We start from the raw sequence: 26,183 nt of genomic DNA, 5'->3' as shown, positions 1-26,183 counted from the left end.
CGAGAGGATCTCAAAGCTCTTGTAGACTCTGCCCTATCAGAAAAGGTGGATGAAATGAAGCAAGAGTGGATGAAGTAGATGTATGTAATGATTCAATAAGCGAAAACCACTCTTCTATAATTCTTGAAATACTTGAATTCTTCATCTTCACTTGATCCTTTTCTTCCTCAATCCTGATTGTTATTTGTCATTGTATTGTACTCCTATGTAATCCAATTCTATCAATGAACAATCACTATTCTTCAATATTTGTGCTTTCACCTTTTATCCTTACTCACCACCTTTTTGTTGATTGACAAAAAGGGAGAGAAGTAGAAATGAAATATGAAGAAATATAAAACATGAGGAGAAGTAGAAATAAAACTTAAAGATAACAAAGACATAAAAATCAAGGGGAGTATAGACACTTAAGTAAGGAGGAGTATATAAGGAAAAATAATTTAACAGAACAATACAGTAAAGGGGAGTATATAAGGAAAATTGACTGAACAGAACAATACAAAAAAAATGCTCAACAAGTGGCAATAAGCAAATGATACAAATGAATTAATTAACAAGTGTTGTTTAAGTAATGTTGTATGTTGTTTGACTTATCTATTAATCTATAATTGCTTATTCTATGTTAAATTATTGCTTTAATCAACTCTAATTAATATTGATACATGATTGAATCTCATAAGAAATATTTTAATAAATACAATCTCAACAAATGGTATCAACATAAATTAATCAAAAAAATTTCCACTTGTAATAGAAAGAAAAAAAAATTCTAACATAATCAACATAGCATGTTTCATAATAGTTTTTTCATCATAAAAAAGGGAGAAATTATTACCATTAGATGCTAGAAAACCTCATTAGACAAGTCTGAGATTGGTAGATTTTGATGATAACAAAATTTATGATGAAACATATAGAGATAAGTATATATAAACATGTTTTATTAAGCTTAGAATCATTAGAACAATATCTTAGATAAAGCTTTGGACATAGAAAGGGTCTAACAAGCATTAGACTTCATGAACATAACACCATTAGACGACCCAAGAATGTATGCAATAACTACTTGTGATATGAATGTACATATGCATATGTTTTGTTCAACTAATATGTGTTCAACGAGTTTAAGCCAAGCTCAACGCAACAGAGAAAATATTCAGGCTTAGAGAAAGAAACAAACATGTTAAAAGGCAAGGCTTAGATGAGCCCAATTGAAAGAATTAGGCAGATGAGTGGAAGGCAGGATCAAACGACCAAGCCATCAGATGACTCAAGTTCTACCACAGTGTCAGACAACTTAGGTTAAGTTTAATATGTTAGACAACTCAAGGCAACAAGTCAAAATGCAAAGATCAGACGACTCAAATAGTGCAAAGAGAAAAATGTAGTATTATAAGACCACATTGACTAGACAAGTCAACCTAAAGTAGCAAAGCATTGAACTTCTACAAATGAGTAGATAAGTTAAAGAAGCATCAGATGAGTATGCATGTCAGAAGACTCCGAGCAGACAAGTACAAAAATAAATAAAAGAAGCATTAGACGAGTTAGAAGCAGTCAAATAAGTCAACATGATGTATTAGACGAGTCAATTTAAAAGGCAGAGAAAGGATACTAGAAAATTTTCTACCATACGAGTCAACATGAGATGTTAGGCAAGTCAAGAAAGATGTTAGACGAGTATATATTAGAAGGGTCAAAGTCAACTCGTGAATCATAATGTTGAAACACCTATTAGATGATCAAAGGAATTAAAACATTGAAGTTGAGGATCAAGATGAGTAAGAGAATTGTGCAACAAGTTTTAAATAATTGAAGATATTTTGATTAAAGACAGAATATGAAAACAAAGGATAATTGAAGATATTGCTAAAGATATAGTTGAAGAATATCCAAAACATTAATCACATATCAAAGTATCCTGATAGGGAAGTATTTCAAATTCCTCTTTGATTGATTATTCTAAATATTTTCATAAGAATATCTATCAATCACGAGACAAGAAAAGAACTTTGCATATTGAAGATTGCAAGAATCTCTAAATAATTGAAGCCTCGATACAATGTTTTAAATTCAAATTGTTGACTGTCTAAAAAGGAAAAAGTTGATAATTCACAAGAAGCAATATACGCAGAAAACAATATCAAGAAATTCCAAGTGAAGATTGAAGAAGATATGAAGATATATAAAATTAACTATACATCAACGGTCAAGTAATACAAGCATTGTTATATATGTCAAGACCTAGACAAAAAAGACAAAGAGGAAACAAGAGAGAAAGAGATGAAGTGTTGAAATACTGCCAAAATAATTCTAGAAGAGAAAATAGATAGAGAGAAACACTTTGAAGAGGATAAAGAGGTTAATACTCGTTGTAACCTAGAGAGGTTGATATTTGTGCTACTCAAGGTGTTGATTAGAAAATTTTAGAAGTAGTGACATAAGAGACTAGACGTAGCCTATAGTAGAAGTAAACCAATATAAATCTTTGTGCGCATTCTCTTCCTTGCTCCTTGCTTTGATTATATTTGTTATAATATGTTTGTGCAAAAAGATTGTCAAATGCCTACAAGCTCTATTTAACCTCCTTCTAAAGCCACTTTGCATCAACAAATATCATCATCATATATGAGAACAAATAAAACATATAAAGGTGTAAATTTGGTAAAAAGAGATGGATAACTTTTAGTAGCAAAAAAAACTAAGATTAAGGAGGGTTTGACTTAGCTTATGAAACCAAGATCATGGAGCTCGTTAAAACCTATAAATGGCCTTGTTTAGTCTGCAAATTTAAACTTGTTGAGGATTTGAAGAAATGAATCTTAGGAGTTGTTGCATATACGTTGTTTCTTGCAAATCTCCATGAAGGAAGGCATGATTAATGTCTTTTTGTCGGATGGACCACCTAAAAGAAATAGTGTGAATAAGGATAATCTGAATGGTAATAGGTTTAATAACAAGGTCAAAGGTTTCATTGTAGTAAAGATTAGGAGTTTGATGAAAACCTTTAGCAACTAATTGTGACTTGTAGCATTGGGAAAATGCCATAAGCATTATATTTGTTTTTATAAACCAACTTACAACTAATAACATTTTCACCAAGGAGCAAATCAATGAGAGTTCAACTTCTATGTTAGAAATTAAGGCATTATATTCAATTTCCATTGCAACAACCCAAGCAAGATCAATGAGAGTTGTTTAAAAGGGGCAGGTTCAATATTCTTTTTATGTAAAGTAGAAGCATAAGCCTTGGGTTAGAAATACATGATTTTGCACGAGTAACCATGGGATTATTAACCGAATTAAGAAAAAAATTTGTGTGTGTAATAGCTTTGTCAACATCATGGGACAGGGGTGAATCAGAGATAGAGTTATTATTATTAGAAATAACATGTGTAGCAGGTGAGAGATTATTATTAATAGTAATGTCAGTATTTTGTTCAGCAAATAAAGGTAAAGTATGTCCATAATTATCAATATTAGAATCATTAGTCACAGTAACGTGTGGGATATTATTAACAATATTAATGGAAGAACTACCTTTTGTAACAGTTATAACACTAGCAACAGGAAAGGAAAAATTTGAAGGTATAACGTTTGAGGGAATAATAAATGTCAATGGGTATCATTTTATAATTCAGAGGCATAAAAAGTTCAGCAAATTGGTCAAAGCGAAAAACAAATTCATTAAAATCACATGCCTAGAAACATAGGTTATACCATTTTAAGATAAGCAAATGTAGCCTTTCTGATGTATGTTGTGACCAAGAGAAAAACATAATGAATATTTAAAATCAACTTAATACGATTGTAGGGACAAAGTAAGGGTAACAAGTAAGGATGGCAAAAAAATCCGCAGCTATCCGCAATAGATAGTTGGTACCTACGGATATTTACTATCTTCGGGTTGCGGGTAGTGGATATTTAATACCCGCTTATAAATGGGTCGAGTTTGGGTATTACATTATCTAACTTATGGATACCAGCTACCCGCTAAAAAGTTGAAAATACATTTTTATCCTTAGGTTTAAACTAGGTTTTATTATTTTGCCCCTTTGCCTCTTTCATCTATGCAACAGCCTCCCCCTCATGCACGTGCTAACGCTTTGTGCCACCATAAGAGTTTTGTGTTAGACTGTGCCAGCCACCATATGCACATTATACCATCATTGGTGTTCAATGTCGGAGTCATACTTTGCCGACCAAGAACGGTATCTCTTCCAACTACCACTTTTCATTTTCCCTAATTTCTTCTTGAGTGAGTTCTATTATGGCTTTTGGAAAATCTGCATGCACATACCTCCCTCCCCCGTTTCTCTGCATGTTTAGAGGACCTAAATATAGTTGGTACCTTGATTGATATTTGACTTGACATAAACAAATATCCTTTATTTATTCTTATACTAAATTATAATTTGAAGTTCCAACTACATAAGGAAATAAATCATAAAACTAATATATGGAAATTAAGAGATAAGATATTCTATGATATTATGTAGATATCATTGGATATTCTTCATATATTCTAACAACTCTCATGAATGATATTTAAGTTTTGTACTATTCTGATGATTAAAGGGAATATATGTATTGTTTTGACTCTGAAACATATTTAAGCTTCAAGTTGTATATTGAATATTTTTTATTAGATTAATTGTAGTCTTGCAGATGAGAATATAAGTGATTCAAATATATAGATAAAAAGATTTGATGTTTGGCTTAGTTGATATAGTGTGGAGGGCTGATCTTCTAATTAATAAGCTAGGTAAATAGAAGAACATTTTGTGTTATTAAGAAAACTGATTGATCCTGATATATCTTTTAAATTCGTTTACAATGGATGCAATCTTAATTTGAAGTAGGAAATACTAAAATTGGTGTACTCATAAATGACCAAACTTATCCATAGAGAGAATTAAAGTCAGATCACATAAGTAATTTTTTTTACTGAAGCTGCCTACTCAATGAGTGCATATACTGCATTACTTTATGTAGTACTCAAACTATATTTCGTTTCCAACCCTTTATACCCAAAACCCTGTACCAAGGATGGCTTTAATGTTTAAAATGGTGCAACTATCTAGTTTTCACATAGTACAACATTTTGCCTTAACGGTTCTGCCACTTACATTTTTTTTATTGTTTTTTGACCATGCTTTGCAGTGCAGTTTTACTCCTTAACTGTTGTCCATCACTTTTAATACTGATTTAATGCATAGGTAGGGTATCCATAGAATGATAATTGATCCAAGATCTGCAATTAAGACAGAAAAGAGGGAGGCAGAGAAGGGTTGGGAAGAGAAAACAAAAACAACCCTGCAAGACAAATCAAAGTTTCTGACACAAGAGTATCCTTTGGGGTTTGTTAGAAAAGATGAGCTTTCTTTCTCAACACCAAAAAGGGGGGTGAATTGTTGTTTTATAAAAATGATCGCTTTTGAAATCCTTTTCGCAAATACTATAAGTCTTTAAACCTTTCTTGAACAACAAGTAAAAATGTATGCAATGTAACAGTATGCGTATTCGAATAAAGACAATAAGTAATTGATTACTACAAAGAGATAAGAAGAAGAAAATTCAAACTTTGAGTTTATACTGGTTCGGCCTCAAGTGCCTACATCTAGTGTCCTTTCAATCAACCCGAGACTGAAAGCCAATTGCACTCTAAAGATCTGAGTGTTTACAACAAGGGCTTTACAACGACCACATTGTCAAAATGTAAATCACCTCTCTAACTCACTAATCTAATATAGCCAAATACAAAAGACCTGCAACAAGAACAATCTTCTCCTATAGTCACCCCTTTGAGAACCTTCTCAAAGTACAATAACTCCTCGTTCTTCTTCCTGGCAACACGCATAGGGAAACAACAACACACAGCGTTTGCTCTTCAAAACTTGTACACCACGACAATTTCTTGTTTCTTAGAGCGTTTGATCTCTTTTGTAAGACTTTGCAACAAAATCTGAACTAGATATGAAAATGTTAATCTGAATTCTCTTACATAAATTCAATCAATGTGTCTATATATAAAGTTAGTCAAATCTAACGCATTTTAATCGATTACGCTATTAAGAAGAAAAGAATTTCAAAATATTGAAGTCGACTATGTGTGCTACACATTCGACTGTATTATTTGTTTGCTTTGAAATTTTGTTATGCTCTTGCACTCCAACAACTATATTTTTAAAAGTTAGTTGAGCATTGATGACTTGGTCACCTGTGTTTAATGTGTTTTGTTTTTGGTTGACTGTATGCTACCAGTTTGATTGAACTGTTATAATTGTCATAATCCAGTCGACTGAATTAGTAGCATATTCTACTGTGAGTCTATCTGAAAAACAGAAATCTATAAATAGACTGAACACGAATTGGTTTAAAGACTTTTGATGATCTAATATTTTCATTTTTGTTTCAGATTGGATTCTCCTGTTGAGAGCTCCAAGAATTCTCCAAGAAGACGGTGGTGATCTTTCTTTAAAGAGATTCAAAGGGAGGCTAACTGCGCACACACTAATTAATCATAATTCTGCACAAGAAAGGTGCTTCTGGTTTGATCACAATGAGGCTTGGCATCCTTGAAGACTGTTGTGTTGATTTTGGCTTAGCAACCATGAAGTCTGCTGGTTTTTGGACCTGTTGAGATTACAGGGGGATAGTTCACTTTGAGGATTGTTCAAAGTGGTTGGCAAATTGCAGAAGAGGGGATATCTTGTTGCAAGTCTTGTTGTTGTTGTTGTTGCCTATATTTTGGTTCAAGGTTAAAGAGGAGATTTATATTTTTGACGTGGAGGTCTTCTATAAATTCCTTGTTGTAAAAACCCCAACCATTATAGTGCATTTGCTTCCTGGGTTGGAAGGACACTGGATGTAGGCATTGTTGGTCGAACTAGTATAAAACTCAATATTTGATTTTCTCTATCCCTACACTTTTACTTTGTAGTCGACTTTAAGTTTCACGCAGTCAACTACGTTTTTCCACTGCTTACAAATTTTCATTACTTGCATTTCAAGAAAGTTTGAAAAGTTTCATACTTTGATTTAAAGATTGCGAAAAGATTTTGTTTTTGATAAAACACCAATTCACACCCCCCCTCTTGGTGTAAAAACGAAGCCTACCTGTTTCTGAACACATTATCCATGTAATCGATTAAGCTTCAACACTTAGCATATTTTTGAAAACTTTTCTTCTCAAAATACATCACAGCACACTTGAAAAATATTCGTGCAAACACACGAGTTTTAATCGATTTACTAACTAACGTGATCGAATCAAAACTTGTCGTTTTGCCACAATTTTAAAGCTCAAGCTATCTTATGACCTTAATTAATTAACACAACATTGTAATCAATTAAGTCATAAAAATATGTTTTTGTGCATGTGGTTTTTCCATTTCCAAAACATGTATTGTGCATACACATATATGATCACTTTATAAACACAGTCGTATGCATTAATCAACACAGTATGTCCATAACTATGTTTGTTTGCACATGCATATAACATGGTACACAATACACACACATGTGTTTTTATTAACTATGTGTTGTCGTCATAAAAAAAATACCAGGGAGTGGGTTTAGCTAACATTGTGCTCCCCCTATCAATAGGTTTTAATATCCACAATCAAGCCACTTATTAAGGCATTTTGTTGAACCCTCTTTCTTCATTGGTCTTTCGTGCATGACATGACCACTCAAAACCTCCACAACTTTTACCAAACATCACATTATTCATTATTTCTTTTCACTTTAAAAATAAATCCTTACTTTTTAAACACTCTGCAATGTTCCAATAATTGCGTTTGCATGTCTTTGTCAATAACCCATGCAATTGAAAGTTATTTTACATTCCCATGTCTAAATTTTACTTTTTATATTTTCGCATATGTTACTTGCGCTATGATGTTAATTTTTTTTATGTATCTTTTTATTATTAATGAAACTTTTATTTTAGGTATTAATTATTTTATTTTAATACACTCTGTTTTAGGAATGAAATTATAGAATGTATGTTAAAAATAATTATGTATTTTAGTTAATAATGCTTTAGTTACCTAAAGATTTTGTGTGCTTGGAATATTCAATTTTCCAATCACTGAATGCTAAGCACAAACTTAGAATAATGAAAACTGCACCAATTGCTAGTCAAGTTCTTGCTGAATTGTTGGTTGAATGTTTAATGGATTGGAATCTAGATACAAAAGTTTCTACTTTGACAGTTGATAATTGCATTACAAATGATGTTATGATTGATCACATTTTAGACAAGGTTTCACCTAGGTCTCTTATTTTGGGTGGCCAATTGTTTCACATGCGATGTTGTGCATATATATTGAATTTGATATTGAAGGATGGTATGTCCATAATTTCTAATGTCATTGAAACTGCTGATTTTTGGACAACTACACCTAAAAGAGAACATAAATTTATAGAGAAGTGTGCTCAATTGAATATTCCATTCAAAATAAAATTAGTTGTTGATTGCAGAACTAGGTGGAATTCTACATTTTTAATGCTTTAAGTAGCCATACAATACAAAGATGTATTTGATCATTTATCACAACGAGAGAATCAATATAAAGTTTTGCCTAGCGTACATGATTGGCAAATGGCACATGAAATTTGAAAAAGTTGGAAATATTTTATGATGTGAAATTAAGTTGGCTTTGATGGTATGTCTTAACTCTCCCAATTCTATTATTCACCAAATGGCTACATCTATGGTTTTAGAGTTTAACAAGTATTAGAGTGTGATCATTAGAGTGATGGCTACAGGTATTTTCTTAGATCCTAAGTACAAAATTGATTTTTCGGATTATTTTGTCCCTCAAATATATGGTAATGAGTCTAATGGTGAAATTGAAAAGGTGAAGATTCTTTTTAAGGACTTAGTAAGAGAGTATGAAATGTACATGAAAGGTAAGAAGTCAGTTTTTTCATGTCAAAATCCGAACATAAATATAGGCCAAATTGTTGATTGAAGAAAAGATGCTTGGAGGAGAGGTTTTGGAAAACACCATATTGCAAAGAAAAATGAACCATCAAATTATAAGTTAGAACTTGATTATTACTTGGAGGAACCAACAATATTGGATTCAGATGAATAATTTGACATTTTAATTTGGTGGAAGACTAAGGCAAGAGATTTTCTAGCCATTCATATCTCAACATTTGCTTTTGAGTCTTCTTTTAGTACTGGTGGTCGATTTCTTACTCTACATCGGAGTATATTACACCTAAACACTTTAGAGGCATTGATGTGTGTTCAAGATTGGTTATGGAGTGACATACAAGGTAATTAAATGAATAATTCAAATTACATATTTATATTCATTTAAATGATTGGCTATGACAAATGAATTTATTTTTGTTAGAAAAGTTAGGTTAGTTTCTCTTATCAAGAGGGGGGGGTGAATTGGATTTTGATAAAAATGCTTTCTTTTTCTATATTTTTAGAAATCTTTAGAATGATCTTTAACACGCAAGACAATAAAGAAAACAATCCAGTAAAGAGTTAATGGATAGAAAACAAACAACTTTTTATATTGGTTCGACCTCAATGCCTACATCTAATGTCCTTTCAATTAACCTTAGATTGAAAGCCAATGCACTATAAAGATTTGAGTTAATACAACAAGACTTACAGAGCACACTCTCAAATGTAATCTTCTCACTAACTCACAAATCTAGTATAGAAAACACCCTACAGAAAGAACAATCCTCTTCTCTGCAATGCCCCTTTGAGACCATTCTTAAAGTCTCAAGAACAACACGTTGTTCTTCCTAGCTGGCCACACGCATAGGGAAACCACAATCTATGATTGTAAACAAAGTTCTAATCAGGAAAGAAAACACCTCCATGTGTAGTAGATTGATCAACCAATAAATGTCCAAAGCTATCCTTTAAGGATCCTTCAAAATCTGCAAATCTTTTGTATCTTAATTCTTGGAGAACCTAGAGCACCTACAATCTCTTTTCTTGACTCACTGATATCATATATGAAATTTCAAAATGATCAAAAGTTATTAATGTAGAGTGCAACACGTCATTTTATAAATTTTTTCATGTTTAACGCTTTTTAATCGATTACGAAAATAATGTAATCAATTACACTTTTAACAGAGTTACACCAGAATTACATTAAAACATATTTAACTGATTAAGTCATTAATGTAATCGATTGCACATAGTGTAAGTCAAAACATTTGAAATTTATGACCGTTATGATAGTTAAGACTTATCATCAAAACAATTTTCAATATGAACCACATTCAACCAATTAAGTAAGTAGTGTAATCAGTTAAGTATTACACTTAGACAATTTTGAAAACATTTTCTTCTCAAAACTCATCACAGCACATTGCAAATAGGTTTTTAGCAAAGACACGAGTTTTAGTCGATTATACATGTAATGTAATCGGTTAAAACTTGTAATTTGTCACAGTTTAATCATTAGCTATCTGATGAACTTAATTGATTGCATAACCATTGTAATCGATTACTTCATACAGATATGCATTGTGCAAATGGTTTTAACATATGAAAATATGAGTATGCATACTATAGATGTAAACACATTTATGACCATAGTAAGTATGCAAACTAAACAGTTTAGGCAATACATTAAAGAAACATTTATGTTGTTGTCATGGAAACATATATGTGTTGTCATCATCAAAAACAATATATGTGTGTTGTCATCATAAAAAACAAAACACATAAGGGATTGGGTTTAACATTCACATTCCTCCTCCTATCAACAATTTTCCTTTTTCAGGTTCTTCAAAATTGAAAGTGGACAACATGAAACTTAATAAAATAATAGAAGAGATAATTAATGATGATGTTAGTAGTTTTGTTTATAATATTTTAATCTAACTTTATTAACAGTGTCACTTAGTCATTGATTAATGACTTTATTTTTATTTATTTGTTTCAAGAATTAAATGGCCAAAATGAAGATATGGGAGAAGAAATATAAATCTTGGAATGTTATTTTTAGAAAAATTATTTTTAAAATTACTTGTATTTGGATATATGTTTTACTATTAATTTGTTAATTTGAATTTATGTTTTAACTTTTATTTACTTATCCATTAGCTTCTTTGGGATATATGTTTTAAATATTATTTATATATTTTTTTAATTTAATTTGGATTTCATTTAAAAACTTATAAAATAATTTTCGCAGATTGAAAACGGATATCTACGGTTTGAAAAAATCTACGGATTTCTTTTACGTGGATATCCAACGGGTAACGGATCGAGTAACGAGTATAATTTTATCCAACGAGTCAGGTTGTGGATAGACATTATCCGTACTCAACCCTACCCTTTGTCATACCTAATAACAAACATAACCAAAAATTTTAAAGGAGAAGTAATCCTGATTGTAAAATAACATATAATATGGAGAAGAACCACATAAAAGAGGTGTAGGCAAAGCATTAATAATAGTAACAACAGTTAAAAAAGCATTAACCTTAAAAAAAATTTCGCAAATGATCCAGCAAGAAGGGCAAACCCAATTTTAATTATATGCTTATATTTTCTTTCTATAGAATCGTCTTGTTTGTAAGCGTGGGAACAGGTATGCTTAATGTCTTGATTGCAAAAAAATTATCCAAGACTAAGAAATTCTCTGCCATTATCAATTTGAATAGATTTAATTTCATAACTAGTTTGTAACTCAACAAATTTTTAAAACGGACAAAGATAGTAGCAATATGAGATTTTGTGTTAAGCAAGTATAGCTAAGTATAACAAAAATATGCATCAAGAAAAGCAACATAATATCTAGCACCACATGTAGCATGAATAGGAGTAAGACCCCAAATAGCAATGAAAACTAATTCAAGAGGAGAAGTATATTTAGTATTAAAATTATGAAAAGGTAATTGATGTAGTTTATCACGTATATAGGTATCACAAAATGGTCTAGTAGCATTCTTATGCGGTATTTTACACAGATTTAAAACAGGTAACAAGACATGATAAAAATGGCAGTAAATCTTGAGTTTTGTCTAAGTTTTGGGTACATGTTAAAAAGGAAGAGAGAGAAAAGAAGAGGAGAAAAAGTAAAAGTTACATTATTATCAATACATAAAATTAAAACATACAAGAAATAAATAGAGACAAAAAAAAAAAAACTTACATAACTAGTTTTGCAGTTGTGTCACTTAGATTAAGACACCTAAGACTAAATATTATATACATTATCAAGTCCAAAATAGCAAATTGTGCTTATATGCTTGTGAAAAGCATATAAAAATTTATGAAGTGGCATTATCTGCTTATAACAATCAGATAAACATCAAGATAATAAAATCTGATTAAAAGATCCTTTGTCAAGTTTTCTAAAAAAGACTCTTTTAACTCTTTTTTTATTATTTTGCCATTATATTGAGTGGAAAGATTTACAAAACGCTTCCAAAACCCTATTCAAATTCCCCATTTTTTAACAGTTTATTTAAAATGATAACATGTATGTAGAAAATATAATTAAGCTATGATTCCTGAAATTTCTTGATATTATTTTCCACACATAAATTTAATTTACTTATAATTATCAAAAAAGTTATGGTAAAACTAGAACATTTATTTTTAAAAAAGTAAAAAAAAAATATATTTTTTCATTAAATTTATAAAACCTTAATTACCCTTTAATTTTATTATATTTTATTTTACTTGATTTGATTGTAAATAAAATTAATAACACCAATTTTATTCCATTCAAAAGTCATATTTTTTTTTTTATTTTCTTTCTCCTACAGCATAAATTAGATTCGATCTCAAACTTCTTCGCAATACTTTGGTAATTTCAAAAGTAAATAAAAGCCCAATGTAATTTCAATTTTGTTGAATTTGCATAGATAAAAAACAAAAATAAAAACCCAATTTTTACTGTGACTGAAGTTCTTGGTGGTGGTGGGCATGGAGAAATCAGGCGACGATGTTGTCCTGCTGGATCGTGCGTCCCGAGCCACTCGAGGCAAGAGGTTAACCAAACTCCTAGACGATGAAATCCAAGAAGATGAATTGTTCTGGAACCAGGACGCTCTTAAAGAGGAGGAAGAGGACGATAACTACCAAGAGGAACCTGAGATCGCCGATGAGTTTGACTCTGATTTCGACGAAGATGTATTTCACAAACCCTTTTGTTTTTTTTTTCTTTTCTTATCTTTTTGTAATTTCACACTCACGCAATTGATTCAACACTTTCTTCAGGAGCCGGAGCCCGAGGAAGAAGAGCCTAACAAATATGACGCTGAGGACAGGTTTCTTCTCTCCATTTTCTTGCCTCTTCCTTCCCTGCCTTTTCTGTTTCTGATGGTATTGTTTGTGTTTGAAAGAATGCATAAAAAGAAGCGACTGGTATTTCCTGGGAAGACTCTGGCTGTGAAGAAGAAAAAGAAGAAAACTTTATCGAAATTGGAAGGTTCTCCGAATGAAGAAGAGCATTCTGGGAAGGCTGCTGAGGAACAGCAGGATGAGACTGGGGAGAGAATGATCAGGAAGTCCACTAGGACTTCTGTCATCGTTCGCCAAGCTGAGAGAGATGCCATTCGTGCAGCCCTCCAAGCTACTATCAAGGTCCATTCTTTCTCTTCTCATTTTTCTCACTGCCTGTGGTTTCTTTATAGATGGCAGTTTCCTTTTGTTAAACTCATCTGGGATGTGCTCATGAGATACCCTTAATGATTTTTAGTTGTACTATTTACCTGTGATTCAACTTTGTACATTGGGGCAAGGGAACATTATTCATTTATTTATTTTTTGTGATAAAGGTTTTGTTTTCGTTATCACCTTAGTAAAGTTATGATCCTCTGGTCTGAGAAGGTTTTATTTATTTTTTTGGGTTTTGGGGGTTCAGCCGGTCAAAAGGAAAAAGGAAGGCGAGGAGAAGAGGATGACACAAGAGGAGATGCTTTTAGAAGCTGCTCAAACAGGTTAAGATTACAACTCTTTAACATCTATTGATTGTGTATTTGTCTTGTTTGAATTCCGAATCTCCTTCAATGTTTAAATTATAATTTTGAATTTGTAGAGATCATGAACTTGCGCAATTTGGAGCGTGTTTTAGCTAGAGAGGAAGAGGTTAAGAGAAGAGCAATTGTGCATAAAAATGTTTATAATGGTCCACAGATACAGTACATTTCAAAAAATGGTACGATTCCTATAATGATAGTGTCTTTGGACAGGCACTGCATTATACCTACATTCTTAATTTGTTAATATTGGTTGCTGTTGTCATTTTTCATCCGGCTATCTGTTAATGTTTCCCAGGCTGCTCCTATTTAGAGTTCATTAAAGGGTCATCATTCCACTCAGAGATTTCCACAGGGCCTATACAATGTGAGTCCCTCTAAACGCTTGTTGAAATAGGATTGACAATTTGGTTTACTTTTATGTTGAAAAATATTGTATACAGTGTTCCTTTATGCATTAACGTTGCAGTGAGTGAAAATTAAATTCCCAGCGAAATTGTTAAAGCATTGTTTTCATACCACATTGACCAATTAATAGAGTTTTTCTTTTTCTGATTCAATCTAATTTAGTTACTGATGACAACATCTACTTGCATTGAGGTTTGAATCGTTACCCATACAATTTTTTGCTGTAATAAACAAAACTCACTGGGATTTTGCTGGTGATATCATTTTAATAGTTTAGATTAGAGAGAGAGTAAATGCTGAGTTGGAGTTGCGAAGAAATGTTTTGGTCATTTGGTGACCAGTGGATTTTGATTCAGTAGCTCAAAGACAAAATATATGGAGTTTAATCTTGATTGGGATAGTGGATGATAGTAATAGCAGTACCGAAAACAGAGTGCTTTAGATGTAATTCAGTTGTCAAATAATCCAAATAGAATATATGAACAAGAGAAACGTTTAAGGTGTTTCTATGACCTTAAAAAGCCTTAATTGACATTGAAGATTTGCCAAATTGTAGTTAAATATGCAATTTTGTATGTAGATCAGAAACCTGGGCAATAAAGTGCAATCATAAACAAAAGACAAGGTTGAAAGCATGAGAATGAAGCTGTGGATGAGTGGATATATCAATATGAATAGGTTAGGGAATGAATTAATTTGGAACAAGTTGGTGTAACTTCTATAAATAAAAATGATGGCTTCATTAGGGGGAAAATTGGTATGGCAACTAAATAGGGTAATGGACAGTTGATGAAGATAGTTCTGGGATGTGAGAGCAGATGACTGCCACCCACCCAGGTAAAATGTTAAGTTAAGATAAGAAGACACCAATTTAGAAATGGGTAGGAGGAGGTCAGAAACAGTGTGATGAGACTTGAAAGACTGTTAAGAAGAATTTTAAGGTTCACAGCTTTGTGAATATATGATATAATACAATAGAAATTCAGAAAAAAAAAAAAAAGATGGAAACTGCAGAATAGAATCAAAAGAATAGACCTGTATTGAAGAACAAAACAGATATGAAGAACGTAATTCTCCCCAAGGGCTTCTCCTTCCCAAAAGATCATTTGATTCACTCACTGTAACTGTCAAATTCACAGAATACCCTCCCAAAATCTGATTCCCTTATAGTTACAAGTGAGTTCTTCTAGCTAACTAAGTAGTCCAACACTCTAACAAACTAATGGGCTAACTAACTAACAGCTTTCCTTATACAACTCTCATCATGCATCCCAACATGATCAAGGTCAATGATGGAAACAATGTAGCTGACTTCACTCAGCAGGAATCAAGCTTGGGTATTTTTGTATTATTATTGCAACATACCAAGAGTTCCAACATTCCACATAAAAGATGGCCATATGAGAATATTGACTAAATTTCAGGTATTTGTGTGAATTTTACTTCCTCTGATCTTTGTGGTAGAATACTATCTTAAACTATAGGAAATGGAGAGACATTAAGTTGAAATTATGTGTTTCTGAGACAACACAAATGGTTTATTTATATTGAGAAAAGAAAAAAAAAATCAATACAATAAGTAGAGGAGATTTGCTATTTTCTAATAATAAAGATATTATACAAGAATAGACAAAAATGTTCCTAATAATACATATATAATCTAGATATTCGTGATTATAAAAGATTTGTACATTATTTCTATAATTATAATGTAGGATCTTGTGTAATGAACTACTCTCTAGAGTCTGATAGCTTAGATGATTTGATAGACTGACTATGTTGCTTATCAAAAGTGTCTATTGGCTTATATAATTCAGCGGTATTCATGCTTATTAGTTGGTGTACTAACAAGTTTATGTTTGTATAACTATTTTGGTGCTTCTATGTAACTTGCAATAGTTTCGTAACACTGTATTTGAGTGCTGCTATCTTGTTGATAGTGTAGAGGATGAACTTTTGCATGATGTGATAATAATACGAGACAAATTCTTTCTTTCTATCTTGCTTTGTGTTTTTTGTGTTCTTTGTCTAGAAGGTGAGTTTTGCAACCAATGTTTCACTCGTTCTTCCACTGTTCCTGGGCTCATTCTGGCACGCTGGACACAACATATAACATATTAAAAGAACCATGTAGATCTGAAATATAAATAATTAAATAAAACACCCACATGTGAGGTTAGTCTCTGGTCTGGCGAGTTAGAGGAAAGACCTGGTAGGACCAAAAGTATTAAATAAAACAAATATGAAGAATAATGTGCCTATTTTTTTTTTTAGTTTCTTCTATTTTGAAGATAAAGCTTCAATGAAGTATGTTTTAACCTTCTTTTTTCTTTATGATCAAGCAAAATATGTCTCTAAGTAAAATTATTTTACAATTTTTTATGATATTTATAACTTTTTTCAGATCCAGAACAACCTGTTTGTGCGATTACTGGTTTGCCTGCCAAGTAAGATCTCATATATCGATTTGGTAGTTCTTGCTTTTTCCTTTCCTAATGTTGCACTTCTTTGTTAAAATTGCCATTGGATAGCTTGTATTCTTGTTATTTTTGTCATTAGGGACTTGGGCTTTTTTTGGGGGGGATGGGAACTTTAGAGATGCTTTCCATGCAGGGAAAGATCGCTCTTATGAATTATACGGCAAACTGTTTCCACTTTCTTTTTGTGATCAAATTGGGTCAGATTATGCTTTCTGTTTTTTAAGAGCAGTGGTGGTTCTTGCTTGAATTTTCAAATTGCATCATTATTATCTACTACTGTTATGAATAATGATTGTCATTGATTATAATCACATCATTTTAAAGATTTTCTTTAGTCTATTCCCACATATTGTTAAGGAGTTCTCTCTGGAATAATACAGGTATCGTGATCCAAAGACTGGCCTGCCATATGCTACAAAAGAAGCTTTTAAAATAATTCGAGAACGGTATGTCTATAATGAGTTTCAAATAGTATCTCTTTTTTGCTAGTATTTGTCACATTTACCCTTTCCAAATAAGTTTTTTTACAGCATATATTTCAAATTTTTATTCTTTTAGCAAGTCCTCTGTTTAACAAAGTGATTTGACTAAACTAATGTGTTTTTTAGAATTCAAGCTAATATCCTGCATTTTGCTTTACTGGAGTGATTTCGTCAATCTACAATAGATGACATCTAGACCAGATCCTACCCTTGTGAAATTTTGCTACTGAAGTTGCTATGATATAAAATTGCTTAAATTAAGAATTGCCTCTGAACTTGACATTTTTTTTTTATGTTACTCTTTACACGAAAAAAGTTCTTTAGTTTAGTTGTTATATGACAAAATGTTTACAAATTGGTCCTTGCTATTTTTGGTCTTATATAGCCTTTAATTTGGTCCCTATGGTTCTTTACTAGTATACTCTACAAAGTCTCTTTTTAGTCTATGCATTTTTATTGTAACACGTCTGGTTTTTTGTTTTGATCCCCACTTAAAAGTAAGCTCTAATGTTGTTTATAAGTTCATCATATGGTAGGACCAATTTGTAGATATTTTTTATGTAGGAACCAAATTGAGGAGTATAGAAAGTAAAAGAAAAATGTGTCAAGTATAAGGATTAAAGTCTTGTATGTATAAATTTTATTTACTAAAATAGTATACTTTTGCCTTATAGTGGAAACCAATAGGTACAGTTCAGGTGTGTAATCATAAAGACGAAATAATATGATTGAAAAATTGATGCTTAAGTGTATCAACCAGTTCTTATATTTATTTATTTAATATTTTTTATTTTCATTAATCTTGAAGTTGGTATATATAGTGTGATTGGAAAACCAATGGGTGGTATTTGATATAAAAATTGTAATAACCAGTGTTATCGATATCTGACAACGGAAAATATTGGCGACCTAAAAATCTTTTATAAAATTATAATGAAAACCATAATGGGTTATGACGGAAACATTGTGGTAAAAAGAATTATAATACCACCACATATGATTCTAATGCAAAAGTAATGATATTATGTCTAAAAATTCAAATAATCATAACATCATGTCAAAACACCAGTGGGGTATATCCCTTCTCCTCTTCCCCATCTGAGGGACTCTTGTCAAAGTTAAGTAATCTTTCAAAATTAGAATCAGATTTATCATGCAATTCATTCTAAACCCCAATTTGAGTCTTCTCTTTACCCTTCCCTGTTGGTTTTGCAGTTGGAATTGCACCTGGACCTTTCTCAGAAGCATGAGAAGATCCAATAACAATACCACCACTTGATGGTTGCTTTCTTTTATTGGTTGCTTGTCTCCTTGTATAAACTATTGGTTCTCACATACTTGAAGCTTCATAAACAGTTGCCTAATTAAAAGTGGGATCATCATCAAAAACCAACTCATTTCCCCCCTCTTCGGTATCATTATCATCATCAACTTCTACCACTAACCACTCATTACATTCATCAATGGCATTCAATACAATAGGGTCTATTTCATCCCTAATAGTGAATCTTTGAGCAAGTTGTTGATTATATTTTGTGTAAACCAAATCATGCAACCTTTCGTGGTTCAGCCTATTCCTTTTCTTTGAATGACTCTGCATTATGAATAAGTAAAATGTGATTAATTTCTTTCTACACTCTACAAATAAGATAATAATGAAACTAGTCATGTCTTGTTACTTTCTCCAAAACACTCCAATTGCTCTCACATCCCATGAGCTACATGTCAAATTTAAAATCTTGATTACTAGCTTTTGTAAGTTGGGAGCTGCATGCCCATAATTCTTCCACCATTGAGTTACAAAAGCAAAGAAAGTAACTTAGAATGTAACTATTATATCTTACTGCAATTTGGAAAGCATTTTAAGTGGGGTTGTGGTCTTCCATAATTCTTTGGCAAAATCATTACCAATGAGACTTGCGCTCTTAGTTACTTAGTTAAAATTTTTTGCTGCACATCTTACATGGCACCAACCTCTTGATGCAAGGATATGATCCATTTGTAACTTCCAAATCATATTCCATGTCTGGGTTGGAATAATAGAACGCTGGGTTCAAAAAGTGACCAGCTGCATGCAAGGGGCGATGAAGTTGACATGCCCATCTGTTATCAATGATTGTAAATACATCATTGTATTTACTTTCATTGCTGTTGAATGACTTCATTATTGTTTCCTTGGCTTTCTCCATTGCTTCATATTATAGCCCATAGTTGTTTTTCTTTCTAGATGAAGCACTTGAACAATAAGAACCGTGACTTTGAGAGTAAATATCACATGATTCCAAAATGAAGCCATGAGAACAATTTTTGTAGCCTCCCTCCCTTAGCTTCCTTAGATAGCTTGTTATTTTTCCATTCATCAGAAGTGAACATCTTTCTCAAATTTTCCCTTCTTTTGATGCAATTTGTAATGATAAATGAGTGGTAGCAAACCTCTTACAACGTGTCTTAGTCATTGGTGTATAATAATTTTGCTTGTTTCCAAACTTTAGAACAGGCTTCGTAAGCACGAAACATTTATTTTAAAGAAGAGTGAATGGTATTCTTGAGGACCATGCATAACTTAGCATCAATTTTGTTCCAACGGGAAAATTCTCCAAGAGGAGTATCTGTCACTCTTTGAGTAAGATGATTAAGATGCCCTTGACTCTTAAACCAAAAACCAAAGTTTAATGTCTGATGCTCAAGTCGTATAATTAGTGTTATCTTACTTATCAATAGACAAGTGTACATTGACATAATTAGTATAGACTGACGGATCAGACACTATGTGCGTTGGCAGAAGAGGTATCAATAGAAGTAACAAAAGAAGCCATGGATTAACAAGAGAGAGAAAACCCTAAAAATTCAAGATGCTCTAATCAAGGCAATAAACACAAATCTTGGAAGAGGAGAATGAGGTGACCCCAATGTAAATGATCATTGTCGAAAAGGAGCAGGGACCTGCTGCCAGGCGTGGTGGTAAAGCGTAGGATTGTGAGGGGCATGTGAGGGCGCATGGGAGCTCCGATGAGGATGGTCTCGACGGCGCAGTGGTCACTTTGTTGAGACGAGAAAAATTGTGTGGTTGTCGGTTTGAATGGAACTCCGGCGATGATGATGACGACTGACATTAATGGCGATGGTTGCAGTGACAACGAAAAAATTTGCCAAAAACCCTGAGGCTCTAGATACCATATTGAATATAGTGAAAAACTTGGTTTAGGATTACTCTCTTTTGTGTAGAGAAAACACATAGGGTACTGTATTTATAATAAAAAAAATGAGTTAAGTCCAAAATACAAATAATGATAAAAAAAAATAATAACATATGAACTGATAAATTGAAAATAAAGATAAAAGATAAGATATCTAATATATCTAACAAATATCAATGTTTTGTTTCTAACAAATTTAGTTTTAAATATGTTTCATATATCATTCATGTTTCTTTAAATCTCATAAGAATAATTCAATTCAATTTTAGAAGATCAATCTATGAACAATTTAGCTTTTAAAAACCAATCCATAGAGCAATTTAGTTTAGCTTTTACAAAAAGAAAAGGTTCAAGTATCTTAGTTAAGTTCAATTGAGTTTAGTTCAGGTATTATTGAACAGCTCTATTGGGACCATCCTGTCTAACTTTAAGATGAAGTGTCAACTTAGATGTTCTTGTTCATTTTGGTATATGTTTTGAATATCCTGTGGAGAGCAGGTAATGTAGTGATTGTTTAATAATTGATTTGGATTGATATTAATGGGGGATGAGGGATTGTTTTGCAGCTTTTTGAATGAAAGTGCTAACACCAGAAAGGAGATGAGCATGGGGGGCTTATATGATTCTGTTTCTGGATGTGGTTTTTCAATAAAGCAAAAGAGATCAGTAATGCCAGATAGAAACGTCAATCCAGATGTTCGCTCCTTAGCTCGTTTTCGTAGAATTCCTGTTTTTGAGGATGAAGATTCTGAGTAGTTGCCTTGGTAATTAATATTTTTTGCCTGTCGTAATGGTCCATCCGGTTAATGTCAGTGCGGCATAGTGAAAGATGTCATGGTTCTACTATATCATGATCAGGACCTCAGGTTGACATAATATTATTTTTTCCCCAAATGGCACTCTTTGGTGTTAAATTTATTCATGTAGCATATTGTATAGAATATTTACATCATTAGCATAGTTATATGTACATTGCCAGAATTTGATTTTTAGGAAGCCAAATTCTGGCCATTTTCTTTCTATTTCCCCCTGGAAAACCAGTCCAATTCAATTCTTAGAAAACTGAATTCTGATCTCGCATTTCTTATTTTGTTTTGCAAATTACTTTGAAAGAGCGAAGGAAAATTTTCAAAATTAAAATATATAATAGAAACTGTTGAATATAATTTAAATTTGGATTTGTGGATAATAAAATAAGTAATAGAATAAAGTGGCTTAAACTAAATAAATTTTAATTTGGTTTTATAAATAAATGTACAATATAGATTGTTGTTATAATTATTTTAATAAATGCGTATGATGTTAATTAATTTTTTAAATGATGATAGAAATTAAAAGGAGTTCTTAAAGGTTTTAAATAATAAACTGGAAACGTGAAATTATTTTAAACAATTGTTAAAATTATTGTCATAAATTTTGTTATAAAAGTTTGAAGAAATTATTAATACTGAATATAATTGGAAAATTGTATTTTAGTATAATGATACATTTATGTAATAATTTATGGAGTGACATATTTAAATAATATATAAAATTATATTTAATAAATAAATACTTTAATATTTAGTTAAGAGTAATTAAAATTTTATTTATTTGATTGTCATGTATGAAAAGAAAGTACACGAAATTAAAAGAACATAATATAATTGAAATAGATATATACATCTTTCGAATTTGTTTAGATGGGTTGGTCAACGTATAGTTTAATCATTGTATTAAAAGGAAATTAAGACTTATAAGCCATCATTTGACATACATGAACATCTATTAATATTTCAGTAGCATCATACTTAATTAGATCTCTATCTCTAAGCTTAGGTTGGTTGTTGTTGAGATATTGAAGATCCAAAGTAATGCACATTTTTTGCTTCACATGAGTGAGAGTACAATTATATGAGATCTGAAACAATTTACGAGAGAAACATTAAAAGTGGACACCTTCCTCACTTTTTGTGTAATATGACCATTTGTAAACACATTAGCACAATAAGAATAAAAATTGGAATAATTTTGTCTTCGATACAAAATTGGTTTGGGTGAAAATGAATATGAATATTGATTTTGTAAACACAAATACCATTTTATCTATTTAGTGTATAAGGTTTGTTTTGACTCAACAATTTTGTTGTTCTGTAATTAGAGTCATTGTCATTGTCATTGTCATCATCATCAGAGCATCAATTTAATTGACAACCATGGTTTGTATCTTTTGGCCAAGCGACCACAATGTCGTCAAGATTGCTACCATCGGAGTCTAAATGTGATTTCACGATCACAATTCGTTTTCGTCATACCACAATGTTGTGATCTCACCAGAATGTCGCCTCTCCTCCCGTTCCTCCCTTCTAGTGTTTTTTTGGTACTTCAATTGGTATCAAAGCTAACTTCGTGGGGTTAGTTCTTATTAAAACTTTAGGAAACGATCCTGAAGAATGAAAAATGAAGGATACATCGTCCACCGTCCTCCTCTATTCAAGGGTGAAAAGTTTGCCTACTAGAAGCAAAGAATGATTGCATTCTTTGAATCATGCCACATTAAGATGAGGGATGTTGTGGAGAATGACAACTACATTCATGAAGGTGAAAACAGAGAGATACTCTAAAAAAGCAAGTGGAGTGACGAGCAAAAGCAGCGCTACCTGTTAAATTGCAAAGCTCGCAACTCTTTAATGTACGCACTCTTTGAAGAAGAGTACAAAAAGGTTCATGCTTACCAAGGAGCTAAAGAGATATGGGACACCTTGGTCATTACCTGTGAAGGATCGAACAAAGTCAAAAGAAATAAGCTGAGCTTGTTGACCAGATAGTATGGCCTGTTTTCGATGATTAAAAACGAAAACATTCAAAACATGTTCAATAGTTTCCAGACGATCCTTAATGAGCTTAAACCCCTAGGAAAGTCATATGATAACTTTGATCATATTGATAAAATCCTAAGAAGTTTTCCCAGACAATGGAGACCACAAATCACATCTCTTCTAAACTCATCCCTAGAAGGAATGAGTTTAGAAGAGCTAGTAGGGATATTAATGGTTCATGAGCTCGAACTCTTACAAGATGGTTTTATCAAGAAGGAGAAAAGTATCATGCTCAAAGCTGTTAAGAAGACGTCAACCAAATCCCTCATAATAAATGAATCTTCCCAAGAGTCAGACAATGAACAAGACTTTATGAACGAGAACGATGAAGGCAAGCTCCCATTCATTTCGAGAAAGATCCAATCTATGTGGAGGAAAAGGAGAGGCAAAATGTTCAAGAGCAAACACTTTTAGCTCTAAGTACAACATAAAATACTTACGACTAGAAGATATAGCCGTCTATTTTGAGTGAACAAACCTCGACATTTCATATCAGAATGTCTTGAGATTGAAAAGATGAAGAAGTCAGTCGAGCCCAGATATGAATAGAAAAAGATGTTGATGAGCACCTGGAAAGACCTAAACACATTTGACGAGGATGAAGATGCCAAAGTGTGCTAAGTAGCAGGGAATGTTGAGAGTACATCAGATGACTTTGATGATGAGGTAAATTTTTCTAACCTACACTTAGTTAGAAATGCATACTATGAACTACTATCATATTCATCCAAACTGTCTAGTACATATATGGATTTATGTAATCAACGATGAACAAGACTCTATGAACGAGAACGATGAAGAGGAGCTCTCATTCCTTTCGAGAAAGCTCCAATCTATGTGGAGGAAAAGGAGAGGCACAATGTTCAAGAGTAGACGCTTCAGATTTGGCTTTAAGAACAATATAAAAGACAGACGACTAGAAGATACAACTGTATAATCAATTACTACAGAATAGTTTGCCCTGGTTAAGCTTACTAAGTGATCTGGTGAAATCTAACAGATTATATATTATGTTTAATCGATTATTTCAACTAGAAATGAGATATTCAATATGTTTTAAGCATGATTCATTTAATAATAATGAATTCATATATCAAGCACAAACATAATAAAGATAAAGCAATTATTATGCCATTTGTCATGTAAGAAACCATAAAGCCATTCTTTTGTTTATCATAAAAAACAAAGATATATAAGGAGGTTAAAGCTCCCCTATCAGCAGGAGCTAAATGGGTCTATCGCAAAAACTAGACCAAGATGGGAAAGTCATTAGAAATAAAGCAAGACTAGTTATGAAAGGCTACTCCCAACAAGAAATAATTGACTACACAGAGACCTATGCTCTAGTAGCAAGGTTAGAAGCCATTCACATTCTTTTATCATTCACAGCGTTCAATGGGATCAGATTATATCAAATAGACATCAAGAATGCATTCTTAAACGGTGAAGTTAAGGAAGAAGTGTACATGGAACAATCTACTAGCTTTGAGTTCCAAACTAATCTTACACGCGTCTTCAGACTTCACAAGGCATTATATGGATTAAAGCAAGCCCCAAGAGCTTGGTATGAACGGCTAAGTCTCTTCTTTATAAAGAATGATTTCACGAGAGGTCAAGTAGACACCACGCTCTTTAGAAAAAATTTCAATCAAGACTTCATGATTTAATGTCACTTTAGGTCCCTATTTTCGCCCAGAATCTCAAATAGGTCCCCTTCTTTTTCGGCGTCTCAATTGGGTCCTTATTTTTGTAAAATTGGATCAAATAAAGGTTTTCCTTCAAATTAATCAAACACCATTAAGTTGGGTGCTACGTGGCTTGCTGAGACAGTAATTTTTTATTAGGTTAAATAGATTCAGTGGTCCCTATTGTTGGAACAATCGGTATCGTTTGGAGAGTATAACACAGGAGAACAAAACTTAAAGTAGCAGAAAGCGTGTTCGGTCACCTTTTTAAAATTAAAATGGTCAGTTTATAAAATAAATTTTCTAAGAGAAAATTTATCGAACAGTTGACTTGCGAATAAAAATAAAAAGTATAGGTAATAGAAAAATCACAAAAGTAATTTTTATACTGGTTCGATTCAAAAGAGTCTACGTCCAGTCGTTAATCACTATAAAAAGTGATTAACANTTCNACTAAAAATGAGTTTCACAGATTACAAAAATAGTGAATAAAATATAATGATTTGAACCTTCCTTCGACGAATGAACCCGAAGATGAACACTCTGCCAACTCGAAGAGAACCTCTCCGACTATCGACACACGAAACGCGAGCTTCTCCTATTCACGAGACCAGGCAGAGCACCTTGCTAACTCGAAGAGAACTGCTCTGACTATCGACACACGAAACGCGAGTTTCTCCTATTCACGAGACCAAGTAAGAGAACTTGAACTATAGCTTTTGAGAACTTCCTCTGAAAATTAGTATTTTGCAAGAGCTTCTGTTCAACAACATTACTTCTGAAGTTCTCAGAAGTCCAATATATAATCAGGTAGTTTGAATATCAAAGGTCAAGTCTCAACTGCCAGTAATAATCGATTATTGTAAGTGATAATCGATTATTTAAGTCCGTTACAGGTTTTTCAAAATGTGATAATCGATTATTTGGAGTGATAATCGATTATTCCTGAAAGACTCATGATAATCGATTATTGCTTCTCATAATCAATTATTTCAGTAAAAATACAAGTTTTACAAATTTTGAAGACTTTCCTACTACATTCATATTCTACAAATTGCTTTTTAAAATATCTCAAATATCT

The 26,183-nt window shown here is 32.2% G+C and overlaps 1 protein-coding gene across 2 annotated transcripts; it reads left to right on the top strand.

Moving 5' to 3' along the window:
- Window positions 1–12,828: 12,828 nt before the first annotated feature.
- On the top strand, window positions 12,829–21,626 carry LOC106780018 (SWR1 complex subunit 2). Of its 2 annotated transcripts, none has more exons than XM_014668253.2 (9): window positions 12,829–13,144; window positions 13,232–13,281; window positions 13,357–13,597; window positions 13,878–13,953; window positions 14,052–14,171; window positions 14,291–14,359; window positions 16,805–16,847; window positions 17,261–17,326; window positions 18,578–20,684. In XM_014668253.2, exons 1-9 carry the CDS (start codon window positions 12,938–12,940, stop codon window positions 18,639–18,641), a joined length of 936 nt encoding a protein of 311 aa, XP_014523739.1. In that variant the 5' UTR covers window positions 12,829–12,937; the 3' UTR covers window positions 18,642–20,684. The 2 variants fall into 2 exon arrangements, with proteins under 2 accessions (XP_014523739.1, XP_014523738.1); XM_014668252.2 differs by lacking the exon at window positions 18,578–20,684 and adding an exon at window positions 21,126–21,626 and having other exon boundaries at window positions 12,831–13,144.
- The last annotated feature ends 4,557 nt before the right edge of the window (window positions 21,627–26,183 follow it).

Source organism: Vigna radiata, unplaced genomic scaffold (genome assembly GCF_000741045.1).
Source record: "Vigna radiata var. radiata cultivar VC1973A unplaced genomic scaffold, Vradiata_ver6 scaffold_389, whole genome shotgun sequence".
Lineage (NCBI taxonomy): Eukaryota > Viridiplantae > Streptophyta > Magnoliopsida > Fabales > Fabaceae > Vigna > Vigna radiata.
This window is presented reverse-complemented; position numbering and strand designations above follow the sequence as displayed.